We start from the raw sequence: 18,839 nt of genomic DNA, 5'->3' as shown, positions 1-18,839 counted from the left end.
GGATCTTCTGCTCGCGGTTCCTCTCGTGGGTCAGCGAGTGAGGTGGAGGCACCGGGCTGGGGCTCCGGGTCCCGGGGGGTCCGTCTGACACACGGGGGCCGTCGCTGGGTGGGACGCAGTCACTGGGCTTCCTCACAATCATATAATCCTGTATATCGGGAAAGATATTGAAATATCGATGAGCAAAGAAACATCTGAGCTGCAGTTTGTGGACATAACGACATCCATGTTCTGGCCCCAGAGACACCGGCCCCTCACCTCTCCGCTCAGCAGGGAGATGATCTCCAGGGTGAGGCTCAAGATCTTCTCAGCCACCGGATCCTTGTCCATGTTCAGTCCTAAACCGGACTCTTTCCTGGGTCACCGCGTTTGGCGCTCAGACGCCTCCCTGTACCACAAATTCTAATAACGTGACGGCAAAAAAGACAAAACCCCCAAAGAGAGCGCAGCAGCCGTCACATCACCCGGCACAGGGTCACTGTATAGGACGGTCTCCTCCGTGACTGACACTCACCTGTCAGCTTCCGGGTTACTGAGGAAGGAGCATTGGCCCCTCGACCAGATCAGGGCCCTCGGCAGCCGCCTCTGGGACTGTCCGGGTCTAACTGGAAGAAAACAGAGACCTCAGACGGAGCTCCGGCCGCGATATCCTGCCCCGGAACGAGGGAAACGGAGAAATCAAGGAGAAAGCGGCCACAGCGGAGATCAGTACTGAGTATGGTTACAAAGCTGAGTATAACCAGAACGACCCAGGATTTACCTGCACGCACACCTGCCAGGGGTTACAGGGAGAGTGTCAGCTCCTGGGCCCAGACTGTCCCTTCCCCAGCATTTACCTGCACATAGACCTGCCAGGGGTTACAGGGAGAGTGTCAGCTCCTGGGCCCAGACTGCCCCTCCCCTCGGCATTTACCTGCACACACACCAGCCAGGGGTTACAGGGAGAGTGTCAGCTCCTGGAGTGACGCTGTTTCTCAAACCGAGATACCGGAAGCGATTCGGAAACTTCCTTTGATTTCCCCAGAATGCGTTTCTACAATGTTCAGTGTTATACATTACTTCCGGTTTGCGTTCCAGTTAACTTCCGGTTTGCGTTCCAAGCCGCTGCAGTACTTCCTGTGTATTGAGACGCATGTGAGGATTACTGGGATTGGAGGTCTTTTGGTTTTAAAACCAAACTAACATACGGATGATGGGAGTTGTCTCTTTTTCTTGCCAGACAGATAATGGGAGTGGGAGTCTTTGGTGCCCAGTGCATGATGGGAGGCAGGAGGAAGCGTTATCTGGATGATAGGCATTGCACTCGATTTGTTTTGCTTTATGTGAAAGGAGACCGGTGTGTGATGGGAGTTGCAGTCCTTGTGTGTATTATGAGGCAGAAGCTGGGTGTGTGTGGATTGTAATGGGGTGCTGAGGATTATAGGAGTTGTAGTTCTCTTTATAAAGCAGTCATGTGACATCTCCAGGCCCTGAGCTGCACAGATAGGGATTGTGGGGATTGCAGATCCCGCTCTGTCTGCGGCCCTCGGGGCCAGAACTGGACACCGCTGAGATACAGGGTATAACGGGGTTACACAGGGTGACCCGCAGCTAAATGCTTTCTCTCTTTGGAAGGCTTTGGAAACAGAAGTAGAAAAAATCATGAAAGTAGCAGCACTCGGGTTATGGAAACGTCCGTACCGGGGAATGAAATATAAAGTCCGATACAACAAGAAAAAAGTTAAAATCTCGTGTGCGGCGCTCGAGCGTTCAGAGTCTGCAGCGGTTGATGCGTAGGGTCGCCCGGTTGCAGTACGGTGAGAACGTGTTCAGTATGTCGGGCTGGTGAGGATACACGTACGAAGGGGATGAAAACGATCAAAGCTTCATTAGCAAAGTATTTTGTGCAACTGTTTTCAAATGCATATTCCTTTGCACTAGATCCCTCCCCCTCTGACCTTCTACAGACCTAACTCCTCCCCCTCTGACTATCTACAGTCCTAACTCCTCCCCCTCTGACCTTCTACAGTCCTAGCTCCTCCCCCTCTGGCCTCCTACACTGTGATCGAGAAGCATATACACTCACTGGCCACTTTATTAGGTTCACAAATAGCCAATCGCATGGCAGCATTTAGGCATGGAGACGTGGTCAAGACAATTTGCTTAAGTTCAGAATGGGGCAGAACGGGGATTTCTGTGACTTTGAACGTGGCATGTTGGTTGTTGGTGCCACACGGACTGGTTTGCATATTTCAAAAACTGCTGATGTGCTGGGATTTTCACCCAAACCATCTCTAGGGTTTCCAGGGAATGGTCCGAAAAAGAAAAAATATCCAGTGAGTGGCAGCTGTGTGACGGAAATGCCTTGCTGGTGTCAGAGGAGAACGGGCCTTCTGGTTCGAGATGGCAGAAAGGCGACAGTAACTCAAATAACCCTGCGTTACAACCAAAGTATGCAGAATCCCATCTCTGAATGCACAACACGTCGAACTTTGAAGCCGATGGGCTACAGCAGCAGAAGACCCCGCCGAGTGCCGCTCATGTCAGCTAAGAACAGGAAACTGAGGCTACAATTCTCACAGAATCACCAAAATTGGACAATGGAAGACTGGAAGAAAGGTGCTGGGTCTGATGAGTCTTGATTCAGAAAATAACATGGATCCATCGTGCCTTGTATCAGCGGTCCAGGCCGGTGGTGGTGTAATGGTGCGAGGGGACATTTTCTTGGCACACTTTCCGCCCCTTAGTACCAATTGAGCATTGTTTAAACTTTTCAACAGCCTGAATATTGTTGCTGACCATGTCCATCCCTTTATGGCCACAGTGTACTCATCTTCTGATGGCTGCTTCCAGCAGGATAATGCACCATGTCACAAAAGCTCATCTCAAACTGGTTTCTTGAACATTACAATGAGGTCACTGAACTCCAATGGCCTCCGCAGTCACGAGATTCGCATCATGGACATGCAGCCGACAAATCTGCAGCAACTGCATGAAGTCATCATGTCCGTACGGAGCAAAATATCTGAGGAATGTTTCCAGCACCTTGTAGAAAGTCTGCCACGAAGAGTGAAGGCAAAAGGGGATCCAACCCGGTACTAGCAACGTGTACCTAATAAAGGGGCCAGTGAGTGTATATCATTGCTTGTCTGGCTCTGGCAGTAGGTTATAGAGGTCTTGGTAATGGTTGAATTGGAAACCTTGTTCTCTACAATATCGGTAATAAATGTCACAATGCTTGGATTTACTAGATTACTCGACGTTTTACAGGATTTAATGCATTCCTTTAAATTGTCTCCCAAAATTGGAGGAATACGTGTCTTAGGACTGCTTAGGCGGTTACTTCTGTCCAAAGGCTTACCTAGAGAAGTGTGAGTTAACGGAATTTATTTTTAACAGGACATCAGAAATGAATTAGTAATATTTATAATATCGAACATTTGTCCAAATTTTAATTACACAAGCTAAACAAGTGAGGAAAAAAAACACCTGAATTCAAACATATCCCAGTACAGAAAGAGTTAAAGACAATCGAATGTGAGGGGAAAACATGAAGAAAATCAGTAGGAGATACGCCGGTGAGTCAGGTGCTGGAACAATTCAGACGAGCGCAGGAACAAAGAAACACAGCTCACACAAGTTGGGAAGATGGCGGCCGATAGAGGTGGAGGCTCTCCGACTACAACCAAAACTGCAGAAAGAGAGCCAAGAAGCACACGGGATATGAACATAACCAAACAATACGTTAACGTTTTCTAAACTCACAGAGATGTTTTTTCTCCCGTGTGAGTCTGCTGATGGATTACAAAATGTGACTTTTCTTTGAAAGTTTTCCCACATTCGGAACATGAAAACAGCTTCTCCCCGGTGTGGGTTCGGAGATGTCGAACAAGGTTTGAGTTGCTGATAAAACATTTCCCGCACTCTGAACACGGAAATGGTTTTTCTCCTGTGTGAGACCGCTGGTGGAGGACAAAACCGGAAGACTGCGTGAACGATTTCCCGCACACGGAACAGGAATAAGGCTTCTCCCCAGTGTGAATTCGAAGATGTTGAACAAGGCCTGAGTTACCACTAAAACGTTTCCCGCACACAGAGCACATAAACGGTTTCTCTCCTGTGTAAGTTCTCTGGTGGGCGGCAAAACCTGAAAAGTGTGAGAAACGTTTCCCGCACTGGGAACAGGAATAAGGCTTCTCCCCGGTGTGAACGCGGAGATGCCGAGCAAGGCTTGCCTTACAGTTAAAACATTTCCCACATTCAGAACACTTAAATGGTTTAACTCCTGTGTGAGTCCGCAGGTGGTGGGTTAAATACGAGTACTGTTTGAAACATTTCCCGCACACGGAACAAGAAAAAGATTTCTCCTCGCTGTGAATTCCGAGATGTTTAGCAAGGCCAGAGTTACTGCCAAAACATTTTCCACACACAGAACACGGAAACGGTTTCTCTCCTGTGTGAGTCCGCAGGTGGACAGTGAAATTAGAGTAATGAACAAAACACTTCCCGCATTCGGAACAGGAATAAGGCTTCTCCCCGGTGTGAATTTTGAGATGTTTATTGAGGGTCGTGGTGCACGCAAAACATTTGCCACACTTTGAACATCGAAATGGTTTTTCACCAGTGTGAGTGCGCAGGTGGACTACGAAATGTGACTTTCGCTTGAAACATTTCCCGCACTCGCAACAGGAATAAGGCTTCTCACCTTTTAGAATACGCTGATGGCTAATGAGCTCAGATTTAAAGTCAGAAGTTTCCTCGTTGTCCAGAGAGGAGACCGCCGATCTATTATGGATGGTCTGATGTAGAAGAAGATCAGAGTCACTAGTAAACCGTTCCTGACACTCGGGGCAGCTATATGTACCCTCATCGGGGGGTGTTTCACACTGAAAATGTGTGTTAGTGGTTTGGGTTTTATCAGTAGAAGTAGATCCCTTGGGTTCGGTTGGGATCCAATAATCTTCATTGGAAGCGGATTCCTCCTTTACGTGGACAGACGTATTATCCCCCCCGTCGTGTTCTGTGTGCGTATCGGGGGCTGAGACATTTCCGTCTTCATCTGAGGGGGATCCGTCCTCATTACGAGTCGATGTGAGCTCTGTCTGTGGAGACTCCGCCGGGTCACAAATGTCTGTCTCTTCACATGAGGCGGATTCCTCCTTAATAAAATGAGACGTCTTACAGTCCAGCGGAGAATTAGGGGCTCGATCTCTGACCTCGGACGCGTCTGTCGGAGAGAAATCATCAAATTAAGTGAAGCAGCCGCTTTCCCAAACAAGTAGATTTCAGAGTCTCTTTCAGATAAATGTCTTCTACCTGCGGAGACGCCGCCATTTCTAAACGCTCCCCGTCTGGCAGAATCTGCTTCTCTGTTATACTAATATTTTCAGATTATTTTAGAAGAGAATGACGGCCATCACCGCTTTTGTGTTACTAATATAATTTTATTAGGTTCAAAATTAAATATTGTACAATAAAAAAAAAATGTATCAGATCACTTGTTACTGGCTTAGGCCACTGACATTGATCAGTGAGTTAAAGCAATAATCAGTGACCTAAAGTGTCACTGATAAGCATCAGGTAGTAATAATCATGTATTAAATGTGAAAATGTTCAATTTTTTATAAAAAAATTCTGAGGCTGCAACTAAAGATTATTTTCATAATCGATTAACTGGCCGATTATTTTTTCGATTAATCGGATAAAAATAAATAAATGTACATTTTTCGTTTACTTAAAATAATTAAATAAACTGGATGTTAAAAACAAGAACAGCATAAAAAGAACTGAGAAATATGCAACTCTGCCCCCTAATATGTCACTCTGCATCCCCCCAGACAACCTCCCCCGCTGCTGGCCGGTACTTCCGCCTGGGCTTCTATGGTGGAGCAACGGAAGGTCATGTCACGCTGGTGCTCCATCACAGAAGCCCCAGCAGAAGTCGAGGACAGTAGCGGAGGCTGTCTGGGCGCATCATACAGACGCCCGCCGGCTGTCAGAGAGGAGGATCCGGGTCCCCTGCAGCGCTGCGGGGGATCTGGATCTTAGTGTTATGATCCAACCTCTATTTGAGGTAAGATTATAAAACGAAAAAACCTTCATCTTATATTCGATAAAATCGATTCAACTAATGGATAATGAAATTTGTTCACAACGATTTCCAGTATCGATTAGTTGATGCAGCTCAAAAAAAAAAATCGATGTATTTTTTACTTTTTTGTTCATCATTGGATGACCTCTCTCTGTCTAGGACATCAAGAGCCTGTCATAACAATGAGATAACTCCTACTGGTTAGAAGTAATCTGATCATCATTACTGATCATGATTGGCTCTGCAGCAGTTTAAACTGCAACAGAGCCTTCACTAACAGCAACTGACCTGGAAGGCCCTATGACTTGTGGGTAAATGCTGGATTGTTTGCTTAAATTTATTTGTTTTTAAAATTTTTCAAAGCATTAGGAGAGGGTCAAAGCTGGTTGAAACTTATGTGTGGAACGAAGCAGCCGTCCACCCCATCCCTGAAGCCACCTATGGAAGTTGGAATGAAATTACCAGTAACCTGTCAATAGTGGGGTCGAGCCACCATCATTGCTCCTTTGGGCTCTACCTTAATAATCCTGGTCTGCCCAGATTTCCAGGCAGGCAGGCAGCAGCAGCAGCAGCACTCCCCCAATCGTGGATAAATTTTCACCCATCACATAACAGGTATATCACTCGTTACAAAGTGTTAAAAATAAGGGAGATATAACATCATGGAGAGGAATAATCACACACATCCAGGAGATAAAATGGCTCCTCCTATGGTATACATGTAAGGGAGGAGATATATATATATATAAATTTTCCCCTTATTTAATATGTGGATTACGTGGGTTTAGCAGATAGAAATTCAACATGGAAGATCTGCCAGTGACAGTTCTCATGAGCATAAACTCGCTCCCCGCTGTCTCCCCGGCTCTCACATGTTGTTGGGTAACAGCGGCCCCGGCTCCTGAGATCTCTCGCGGCTGCCTTATTGCCGAGTATTTATTATACGGACATCACATTTTACACGTTATTTGTTACAGTGAAGATGCCTTAATATCTACACACAGACCGCAGGGATTAAACCTCTTACCCGGAGAGCCGCGGGGCTGGTGGGTCTCCATCATCACGTCCCTGTAAAGCTCCTTGTGTCCTTCTAAATACTCCCACTCCTCCATGGAGAAATAGACGGTGACATCATCACACCTCACAGGAACCTGAGACACACAACGAGCCGTCACCATCCAGACACACGCCTCGGTGTTACTGTATAACGTCCCGTTCCCCGCAGCGCTCACCTCTCCAGTCAGCAGGGACATCATCTTGTGGGTCAGTTCCAGGATCTTCTGCTCGCGGTTCCTCTCGTGGGTCGGCGAGTGAGGTGGAGGCACCGGGCTGGGGCTCTGGGTCCCGAGGGGTCCGTCTGACATACGGGGGCCGTCGCTGGGTGGGACGCAGTCACTGGGCTTCCTCACAATCATATAATCCTGTATATCGGGAAAGATATTGAAATATCGATGAGCAAAGAAACAACTGAGCTGCAGTTTGTGGACATAACGACATCCATGTTCTGGCCCCAGAGACACCGGCCCCTCACCTCTCCGCTCAGCAGGGAGATGATCTCCAGGGTGAGGCTCAAGATCTTCTCAGTCACCGGATCCTTGCCCATGTTCAGTCCCAAACCGGACTCTTTCCTGGGTCACCGCGTTTGGCGCTCAGACGCCTCCCTGAACCACAAATTCTAATAACGTGACGGCAAAAAAGACAAAACCCCCGAAGAGAGCGCAGCAGCCGTCACATCACCCGGCACAGGGTCACTGTATAGGACGGTCTCCTGCGTGACTGACACTCACCTATCAGCTTCCGGGTTACTGAGGATGGAGCGTTGGCCCCTCGACCAGATCAGGGCCCTCGGCAGCCGCCTCTGGGACTGTCCGGGTCTAACTGGAAGAAAACAGAGACCTCAGACGGAGCTCCGGCCGCGATATCCTGCCCCGGAACGAGGAAAACGGAGAAATCAAGGAGAAAGCGGCCACAGCGGAGATCAGTACTGAGTATGGTTACAAAGCTGAGTATAACCAGAACCCCAGCATTTACCTGCACACAGACCTGCCAGGGGTTTCAGGGAGAGTGTCAGCTCCTGGGCCCAGACTGCCCCTCCCCCCAGCATTTACCTGTACACACACCTGCCAGGGGTTACAGGGAGAGTGTCAGCTCCTGGGTTCACATCAATGCTCAAACAGCGATACCGGAAATGAGATGAAACTTCCTTGGGCTTTCCCAGGATCCTTTGCTACTCTTTTCGGTGTTCCTTCCGGTTTGCGTTCCATTTGCGTTCCAAGCTCCTGCAGTACTTCCTGTGTATCGAGAAGCTGCAGACTGACCGCTCTCCTGTGAGGATTGTTGGGATTGGAGTCATACGGATGATGGGAGTTGTCTCAGTTACATGGATAGTTGGACTGGGAATCTGTGTTACATTCTGGTTATCGGCTAGTCGCCGTCAGAACCCATTGCATGATGGGAGGCAGGCGAAGAGGTATCTGGATGATGGGAATTGTCTGTCTTACTAAGAATGCGGATAGTAGGAGTTAAAGTGTTTAGTGCTTCATGTTTGGCGGTTAATGTCTGGATGATAGAAATTGAAGTCTTCATTTATTTTATGTGAGAGGAGACCGGTGTGTGATATGAGTTGGAGTCCATGTGTGTATTGTGAGGCAGAAGCTGGGTGTGTGTGTATTATAATGGGGTGCTGAGGATTATAGGAGTTGTAGTTCTCTTTATAGAGCAGTCATGTGACATCTCCAGGCCCTGAGCTGCACAGATAGGGATTGTGGGGATTGCAGATCATTCACAGGCAGCGCCATCCGAATAATTCTTATCATTTAATGAAATCACTAAAATCCTGCTCTGTCTGCGGCCCTCGGGGCCAGAACTGGACACCGCGGTGCTACAGGGTATAATGGGGATTACACAGGGTGACCCTGCAGTCTGCACAGAGCCTTGGCGGGTTCGGGGGGCGCCGTAATCACCCAGAAATCCGTAATTACTGTGATGTAATTATATGTATTCTATATGGGTATATATGGTGAGAAAGGTATCTCCGCCCCCAGCATATTATTGTGATGTCATTATTTGTATCCTATATGGTTTTATATGGTCTGTGCCATCTTTGCCCCTTGCCCCCCTTCCAACATACACCCTGGTACACAAATGTAAACAGACTTACTCATACTCACGTAAACATTTATTCTAACACACACACTCCATTTAATCCTACTTACACATCCATGCTCACACACAAACATTAGTTGTGGACGGTGAGCAGAATCGCTTCGGACTAAATTTTCTTTTTTTCCACGTTCGTTTTTGGGCAACGAGTTACTTTTTTCCGGCTGTTTGTTTTGGATGAATTTTGGAGTTTCCCCCAGACCGGGACGATCAAAGAGGTGCAGCAGCAGCAGTAGTAGTTGAGCACTGGGCAGAAAACACTGGCACATCATAGGTACACGCAGCCCCGTGGAGCAGGACTGGATTTCCCCAATATTATAGACATTTTTTTAAAAAGGTTTCCCCTTAAGGACAGCAGTAGTAGAGCACTAGGCCTGGGCATGCAGACAAAAAGACAAATTTTCAGCACTTTTGCAATTCATTTTTGTCCGTTTTGTTGGACATCGCCATCGTTATTGTTGATTAATACGAATGCACGAAACAGGTAATCTTCAGTAAAAATAAAGTTTGTACGAAAAATAATGCACATGTTTATTACACATCCATGCTCACACCCACACACATCAATTGTGACAAATGTTGAAGACAGATATTATTGATTTTTATAGCACCTTCGTATTCCGCAAAGACGGCCAGAATATTTACTCTGGGCAGGACAGGGGGAGTGGAGGATATTGTATTTCAACGAGGTCTGTGTGTATAAATGTCTACACTGCAACTAAATAATAGTTTTCAGCCTTCATCAAGTTTCGATTGATGTTTGAGTGGGGAGCTATTATCACTGAACACTCTGGCAAAAGAGAGGGACTTTAGCAGAGATACTCTGGTCCAGTGTTGGAGCTCCGCCATAGCTAGTGGCAGTGATGGGATGATCACCCTTAACAGACGTCCCGGAGTGGAAATCGGTGAATGGAGCAGCAGTACCCGCTATTAAAGTGGAGCACTTGAGGGCCAGTATAAGACTTCCTTGGATCTGCTATCACCTCCGAGCTCATAGAGAGCGATTGATCGAGCACCTCATCAGCAGGAAGCTCTGAGGAAATGGAGGTTCAAAAGGACGTGCGATGGAGACTATTCCTCTGGGATCCTAGCCCAAGTTATGGCACAAGCCACTAATCTTTGCCCCGCCTACCTGTAGCCCCATGGCCTGACCGGGATGCCACTGGCATCTTGCCCCAACCTGAAGCAAAGCCAGACCACAGGAGCAGAAAGGACGTCTCTCCAGTGATGATGGATCCCAAGGAGTACACCATCTGCCCTGCTGTATAACTGGCATTGTGGCAGGGCGCACTGGCACGTGAACAGAGGGATATCACCCTCTCTCCACCAGGAGTAAGAACAAGAAAACTCGAGATAGCATAGGGCCACGATAGGATGTCTGTATGCTGCAATTTTGGCCCAGATCCTGCCCCGCCCTCTGCCGTATGTCGTGGACGCGCCCTCTAGTGTGAATCACAGGCACGTCTCCTGATTTGCTCATCGGGTAGGCAAGCTGTTAGAGGAGACCTTGCTCTGGCAGGCCCTTAGGTGGCTGCCACAAGTGGGTCTTCTGAGTGTGAATTTACTCCCTCCTTGAGGCCGGCCAAAATACCCCAGGGATAGGGATGTTGGAGGGGAGAAGTAACTCACAGGATTACGTAGTTACATAGTACATAAGGTTAAAAAAAGACCTAAGTCCATCAAGTTCAACCCTTCTACCTAACCTTCCTACTCTTGATCCAAAAATGGCAAAAAAACCCTAATTAAGCTACTATTTTGCTATCAGGGGAAAAAAATTGATACAACAAAGGACTCAGAAAGGACCCATGAGGATGAAGCTTCATTGATGGGACCTTGATATTTTTGGTGGGTAACCTGGAATAGGAAGGTGGCAGTAGATGATGACGATTGATGTAGTTTGCATGGAAGCTTTTGACAATGTTTGCTGAACTGTGGCCTTTATAGGTGGCAATTGAGAAACATAATGGTCAGCAGCAGGAACAGGCGGGTGAAGATGAAGGATGATATCTGAAATTGTAGAAAAAAAGTTTTGAAGCTTTGTGACTACAGTGGATTGTTTTTTGTCACGGTAACCCTTTAAGGCTAAGGACTTATGGGGGTATGTCTGAGTTTGGGAGGGGGTCACTGGTGGATTTCTGGGGAGACTCCTTACCTGCCCGCCCAGTCCCAGTCTGCTTATGTCAAAGTCACCCTGTGCTCATTGTGGGGCACAGGGTGACCGGGAAACCCTGTCTGGTCTGCCGGAACCAGAGTCTCATGGACTAGCCAGCTACGGGGGCTCTACAAACCAGGAAACGCTCGATGCGCCTGACCGAGACCTAGCCACAAATTCATGGAACTGTGCGGCGGCTAGGAACCGCAGCATTGCCTGACGACAATTGGAACAACGTCACTACGGACGCCCTTTGCCACATTACGTCATTCTTTTGAGGATACATGAAGCTTGTGTTGGACAACACTCGGTGGTGGTTAAGGAGATGGAGCTCGTTCAGGAACCCCGGTCTTATTACCAATCTTTTAGACCAGGGATTACCGGCCGCGGCTCTGCAACTCTGTCCCGGCTACTGCGTGGACTATTCCCGGGGATGTTTCTGGCGCTGTCGCTCAGGGTCCCGACGTCGGATTGTGTCACATTTTGGATCATAACATCTTCTGACTCTGAGCTCTCCATTGGTACCCGGGGATTGACGGGAACCCCCTGAAATAGTGACTCTTTTTCAGGTGGGCATTGCTGGCCATAGAACTGTATGGTGGCGCCAGGCTGTCTGGTGGTTGATAGGATTAAAGGTATAATCCCATCATGTTTGCTGTGTATATATATATATATATATATATATATATATATATATATATATATACCGTATTTTTCGCTCCATAAGACGCAGTTTTTTTCCTCCCAAAGTAGGATGAAAAATCAGCCGCGTCTTATGGAGCGAAGATGCAGGCAGGGAGGGGGGGGGGGGCAACGATATACCGTATTGGCTCGAATATAGGCCGCACTTTTTTCCCCCACTTTAAGACTTTAAAGTGGGGGTGCGGCCTATATTCGGGGTCTAACGCCCGACGCCCGGGACATGCAGTCCCGGGCGCCGGGCAGGCAGCGGGGTTAGGATACAGCTCCCCCGCAGCGGTGCAGGGGACCTGCATCCTACTCCCCGATACGCTCAGACAGCCTCCCCTGCCAGCACTTCCCACGGGGGGGGGGGGTGCCGGCACAGGAGGTTGTCTAAGCGCATCGTGCGGATGCGTTTTACCTCTGCACCCCCCGCGGACTTACCGGAGCAGACTCCCGGGTGTCTTGCGGGGTCGGCGGGGGACGTCTACGCAATACAACTTCCGGTGCCGGATGTGCCGCACCGGAAGTTGTATTGCGTAGATGTCCCCCGCCGGCCCCGCAAGACACCCGGGAGTCTGCTCCGGTAAGTTGGGGAGGGGGGGGCAGAGGGGGACAGTGGCAGCGTATCTCGGGGAGGGAGGACAGTGGCAGCGTATCTCGGGGAGGGAGGACAGTGGCAGCGTATCTCGGGGAGGGAGGACAGTGGCAGCGTATCTCGGGGGGCGGGGGGGGCAGAGTGGCAGTATGTTTTTTGGTGCTTTTTTAAAGAAAAAAACTTTTTCTTTAAAAAAGCACCAAACTTTTAGGGTGCGGCCTATATACGGGGGCGGCCTATATCCGAGCCAATACGGTACTCACCAAAAGTGTCCCGGACAGTCTCTGTCTCGCTTCGCCGTCCAGGGGAGGTCTTCATCTGGAGACCGCCGCCTCTGTCGCCGCCTCTCCTCTTCTCTGGTCCGTTGCGACGGCTAAGGGCGGACTGGATGGAGAGGACGGGGGGATTTGACGCAAGCGCCGTGTCACGTATGGCGCCGGCGCATGCGCAGTACGGCGCTTGTAGTCCAACTACACTTCCCATCATGTCTGACCAGCTTTTTTCTGTGCAGGCGTGACGGGAGGATGATGTCCTTTTTTTATAGCCCATTTTTTACTTCAAATCTCCGTTTATTCAGGAAAAGCATAATAAGAAAAACATCACATATCTTACATGCATGTAAATAGGCAGAGTCATCCCTGATAATACAATAATAAAGAAGGTAATCAGACACAACCTTATACAATAAGCATACCAGGGTCCGAGAGACTCCAACAGAAAGAAGAAACATTGTGTAATAACAGAGACGGATAGTATGCCCGTACATTGCCGTCGAGCAGAACGCACAGCACGGGAGGCGACACCCAAAAACAACAAATCAAGAACAGAAACAAGAGATACTCCAAGATGTCCACGCTAAAGTCATGCGAAAGACACGCTGACCGATGCCGTTAGCAAAAGCACATATGCAGATAAGGAAATAACCCTAGAAAACATCAGGGAGGACAAAGAGAGGCCCCATAACTACCAACGACCCCCCTCCGCCCTACGGACATACAGCAATAAAGCCTGGTGAGGCAACCCAGAAATACCACGGGAGCCATTTGAGGGTGTTATGGTATTCCTGACCTGTGGAGGAGGCCACCATATCCTCCAATCGCGCCACACAATTGACCCGAGACACCCACGCACTGATAGGAGGGGGGCCCGCCACCTTCCAAAACCGAGGGATCATTGCCTTTGCCGCCTGGACGAGATGGATCGTCAACGACTTCCTGTATTATAGCCCATTTTTTAGCTCAAAATATTTTTTCCTTTTTTTTCTCCTCTAAAATCTAGGTGCGTCTTATCAGCAGGTGCGTCTTATAGAGCGAAAAATACGGTATATATGACTGTGCTGTCCTCAATAAAGAGAGCTCTGTTTTACCCCTACATTAAATCTTGACTGGTGCTTGGGAGGAATATAAAGGGTTAATCCCTTGAGCAATTAAGCTCTCAGCGGCAAGAAAGATCTCTACGGGGGAGCTATTTAGTCCGAGTACGGGTCTCCGTCACATTTGGTGGCAGCGGTGGGATATTCAAACCACCACCGGGATACCTTCCTCATCCTTGGATGAGTCACAGCGGATGGAAAGGATTTTAGAAGCTCAAGCTTTGGGACGCTTTCTAATTAAATTGACTGACAGGACTATCGTTGCCTAGACGGGCAGAGTCCCGCTAGCCTCTGTCCTCTTCATCTAGGAGATGACGCAACCAGCTCATCTCCACCAGGAAGAGGATGCAGGCGGCATCACTCCCCAGCAGCTGAGTGAGGTCTCGGGAGATGGCACAGCCGGCCCATCTCTCCAGCTGCAGCACCAGGGAGGGGATGCAGGCAGCATCACTCCCCAGCGGGAGGATGAGAACCCGGGAGTCCACCTCCCCTGCAGCAGCCGGAGCACCAGGGAGGGGATGTAGGCAGCATCACTCCCCAAAGGCTGAGTGTACTACAGGGAGAAGGGTCAGTCGGCACTTCTCTCCAGCGGCAGGTATGTTCATCAGGAGAGGCAGAGGATGGCCTGGTGAACACCACCCTTTTAGGGGCAATTGGGCAAGGGGACCAATTGGGACTGGATGGACTGACTAACTTCGGAGTCAACCCATCTGGGGTCTCCTCTTGTGTTAGTCTCCTTGCAAAGGGGGAGAAATGTCATGGTAACCCTTTAAGGCTGAGGACTCATGTTTAAGTTTGGGAGGGGGAGCACTGGTGGATTGCTGAGGAGACTCCTTACCTGCCTGCCTATTCCTTTCTTACAGTAAAGGGAAAAAAAGTATTTGATCCCTTACTGATTTTGTTTGTTTGCCCACTGACAAAGGCATGACCAGTCTATAATTTTAATCGTAGGTTTATTTGAACAGTGAGAGACAGCATAACAAAAAAAAATCCAGAATAACGCATTTCAAATAAGTTATAAATTGATTTGCATTTTACTCAATAAAATAAGTATTTGACCCCTTTGCAAAACATGATTTATTACTTGGTGGCAAAACTCTTGTCGGCAATCAGAGGTTCTTGTACTTGGCTACTAGGTTTGCACACATCTCAGGAGGGATCTTGTCCCATTCCTCTTTGCAGATCCTCTCCAAGTCATTAAGACTTTGAGGCTAACATTTGGCAACTCGAACCTTCAGCTCCCTCCACAAATTTTCTATGGGATTAACCCCTTCATTCCCCTATAGACGTACCGGGACGTCCAAAAAACGCCCACAAAGAAACCCCTATGGACGTCCCGGTACGTCCAGCCCTTCGTGCAGCGTCAGGGACACATCCCTGCCGCTGCACAGGAGACCAGGCTGTGTTTGACAGCCTGGACTCCCCCCTGGCAGCAGAAGCCGGCATCGCCGGCTTTCTGCTGCCCGATCTCCCGTAACAGCTTCCGGCATGTTGAAACATAACATAACAGCTTCCGGCATGCTGACGTAACCCGGAAGGTCATCGGAGGACAGGATATCCCCTGCGGGGATATCCTGCCCTCCGATGAGGCACAGAGACGCTGCGATCTCTATGCAGGTCTGTGAGGACCTGCATAGAGATCACAGTGTGATCGGTGCAGGGGGATCGTGGGGAGGGGAGTGAGAAGCCATCTCTCTCACTCCCCCTCCCGTCCTGAAAGAGAAAAGCTGAAAAAAAAAAAAAAGTTAATTCATTTAAAAAATAATATTAAATAAATCATTAAAATAATATAAATAATACAAAAAAATTATAATGTGAGCTGTGATGTCATTGTGACATCACTGGCATGTTCAGGAGGTCCCTAGGAGGACCTCTAACGATTTCTGTGTAAAAATATATAAAAAATAAAAAAAAATGCTGGTATCGGGAGCTCTTCTGTCCATAACATTTTCTATAGAGAACATGGATACGACTCGTCTACGACATTAACCCACTGATGCTTAACGAGGTCTGATTGCTGGGTAACACACATCAGCACTTATAACACAAAGAGTTTCTGCCCTGGGTGTGATGTGGTGCCTAATCAGATGTGATTTTTTGTTGAAGCATTTGCCGCAGTCCTCACGCTCTTACGGCTTCACCCTAGTGTGAACTCTGAGGTGATGAACAAGGCTCGAGTTCCAGTTAAAACATTTCCCGCAGTCAGAACAAGAATAAGGCTTCTCCCCGGTGTGAATTCTGAGATGCCGAACAAGGTTTGAGGTAACAGCAAAACACTTCCCACACTTGGGACAGGAATAAGGCTTCTCCTGGGTGTGAATTCTGAGATGCTGAACAAGGTTCCAGTTCCTGTTAAAACATTTCCCACACTCGGAACAGGAATAAGGCTTCTCCTGGGTATGAATTATGAGATGTTGATCAAGGTCCGAGCTACAATTAAATAATTTCGCACAGACAATACATGTATAAGGCTTCTCGACTGTGTGAGTTCTAAGATGTTCAAGAAGCTGCAAGTTACTGTTGAAACATTTCCTGCACTTGGGACAAGAATAGCGCTTCTCACCGGTGTGGGTTCTAAGATGCTGAATTAGGTTGGAGTTCCTGTTAAAACATTTCCCACATGCAGAACAAGAATAAGGCTTCTCCTGGGTGTGAATTATAAGATGTTTTACAAGGTTTGAATTACTGTTAAAACATTTCCCGCATTCAGAACAGGAATAAGGCTTCTCTCCAGTGTGGATTCTAAAGTGTCGAGCAAGCTGCGAGTTCCTCTTAAAACATTTCCCACATACAGAACAGGAATAGCGATTTTCACCGTTTAGAATACGCTGTTGCCTCATGCACTCAGATTTAAAGTCAGAAGTTTCCTCCCTGTCCAGCGAGGAGACCACCGATCTATTATGGAGGGTCTGATGTAGAAGAAGATCAGAGTCGCTGGTAAACCGTTCCTGACACTCGGGGCAGCTATATGTACCCTCAGCGGGGGGTGTTTCACACTGAAAATGTGTGTTACTGGTTTGGGTTTTATCAGTAGAAGTAGATCCCTTGGGTTCGGTTGGGATCCAATAATCTTCATTGGAAGTGGATTCCTCCTTTACGTGGACAGACGTATTATCCCCCCCGTCGTGCTCTGTGTGCGTATCGGGGGCCGAGACATTTCCGTCTTCATCTGAGGGGGATCCGTCCTCATTACGAGTCGATGTGAGCTCTGTCTGTGGAGACTCCGCCGGGTCACAAATGTCTGTCTCTTCACATGAGGCGGATTCCTCCTTAATAAAATGAGACGTCTTACAGTCCAGCGGAGAATTAGGGGCTCGATCTCTGACCTCGGACGCGTCTGTCGGAGAGAAATCATCAAATTAAGTGAAGCAGCCGCTTTCCCAAACAAGTAGATTTCAGAGTCTCTTTCAGATAAATGTCTTCTACCTGCGGAGACGCCGCCATTTCTAAATGCTCCCGGTCTGGCAGAATCTTTAAAACTCGCAAGTCTTGTTGGGTAACAGCGGCTCCGGCACCTGAGATCTCTCGCGGCTGCCTTATTGCCGAGTATTTATTATACGGACCTCACATTTTACACGTTATTTGTTACAGTGAAGATGCCTTAATATCTACACACAGACCGCAGGGATTAAACCTCTTACCCGGAGAGCCTCGGGGCTGGTGGGTCTCCATCATCACGTCCCTGTAAAGCTCCTTGTGTCCTTCTAAATACTCCCACTCCTCCATGGAGAAATAGACGGTGACATCATCACACCTCACAGGAACCTGAGACACACAATGAGCCGTCACCATCCAGACACACGCCTCGGTGTTACTGTATAACGTCCCGTTCCCAGCAGCGCTCACCTCTCCAGTCAGCAGGGACATCATCTTGTTGGTCAGTTCCAGGATCTTCTGCTCGCGGTTCCTCTCGTGGGTCGGCGAGTAAGGTGGAGGCACCGGGCTGGGGCTCCAGGTCCCGGGGGGTCCGTCTGACACACGGGGGCCGTCGCTGGGTGGGACGCAGTCACTGGGCTTCCTCACAATCATATAATCCTGTATATCGGGAAAGATATTGAAATATCGATGAGCAAAGAAACATCTGAGCTGCAATTTGTGGACATAACGACATCCATGTTCTGGCCCCAGAGACACCGGCCCCTCACCTCTCCGCTCAGCAGGGAGATGATCTCCAGGGTGAGGCTCAAGATCTTCTCAGCCACCGGATCCTTGTCCATGTTCAGTCCCAAACCGGACTCTTTCCTGGGTCACCGCGTTTGGCGCTCAGACGCCTCCCTGTACCACAAATTCTAATAACGTGACGGCAAAAAGACAAAACCCCAAAGAGAGCGCAGCAGCCGTCACATCACCCGGCACAGGGTCACTGTATAGGACGGTCTCCTCCGTGACTGACACTCACCTGTCAGCTTCCGGGTTACTGAGGAAGGAGCGTTGGCCCCTCGACCAGATCAGGGCCCTCGGCAGCCGCCTCTGGGACTGTCCGGGTCTAACTGGAAGAAAACAGAGACCTCAGACGGAGCTCCGGCCGCGATATCCTGCCCCGGAACGAGGGAAACGGAGAAATCAAGGAGAAAGCGGCCACAGCGGAGATCAGTACTGAGTATGGTTACAAAGCTGAGTATAACCAGAACCCCCAGCATTTACCTGCGCACACCTGCCAGGGGTCACAGGGAGAGTGTCAGCTCCTGGGCCCAGACTGCCCCTCCCCCAGCATTTACCTGCACACACACCTGCCAGGGGTTACAGGTAGAGTGTCAGCTCCTAGGAACAGATTTCTCCTCAAGCTGCGATACCAGATGTAAGC

At 48.7% G+C, this 18,839-nt stretch overlaps 1 protein-coding gene across 1 annotated transcript; it reads right to left on the bottom strand.

The window, feature by feature from the left end:
• Window positions 1-3,740: 3,740 nt before the first annotated feature.
• On the bottom strand, window positions 3,741-18,252 carry LOC149275538 (uncharacterized). Its single transcript, XM_089504656.1, has 10 exons — window positions 18,181-18,252; window positions 17,882-18,070; window positions 17,677-17,800; window positions 16,177-17,372; window positions 14,325-14,451; window positions 7,858-7,948; window positions 7,602-7,698; window positions 7,303-7,491; window positions 7,098-7,221; window positions 3,741-5,206 (listed from the first exon to the last, which is right to left on the bottom strand). Exons 1-10 carry the CDS (start codon window positions 18,250-18,252, stop codon window positions 3,741-3,743), a joined length of 3,675 nt encoding a protein of 1,224 aa, XP_089360782.1.
• Between the last annotated feature and the right edge of the window lie 587 nt (window positions 18,253-18,839).

Source organism: Sceloporus occidentalis, unplaced genomic scaffold, assembly GCF_023333645.1.
Source record: "Sceloporus occidentalis isolate IW3139 unplaced genomic scaffold, rSceOcc1.0.p SCAF_282, whole genome shotgun sequence".
Classification (NCBI taxonomy): domain Eukaryota; kingdom Metazoa; phylum Chordata; class Lepidosauria; order Squamata; family Phrynosomatidae; genus Sceloporus; species Sceloporus occidentalis.
Note: the sequence above shows the minus strand (reverse complement) of the source record. Positions and strands in the feature narration are given on the sequence as shown.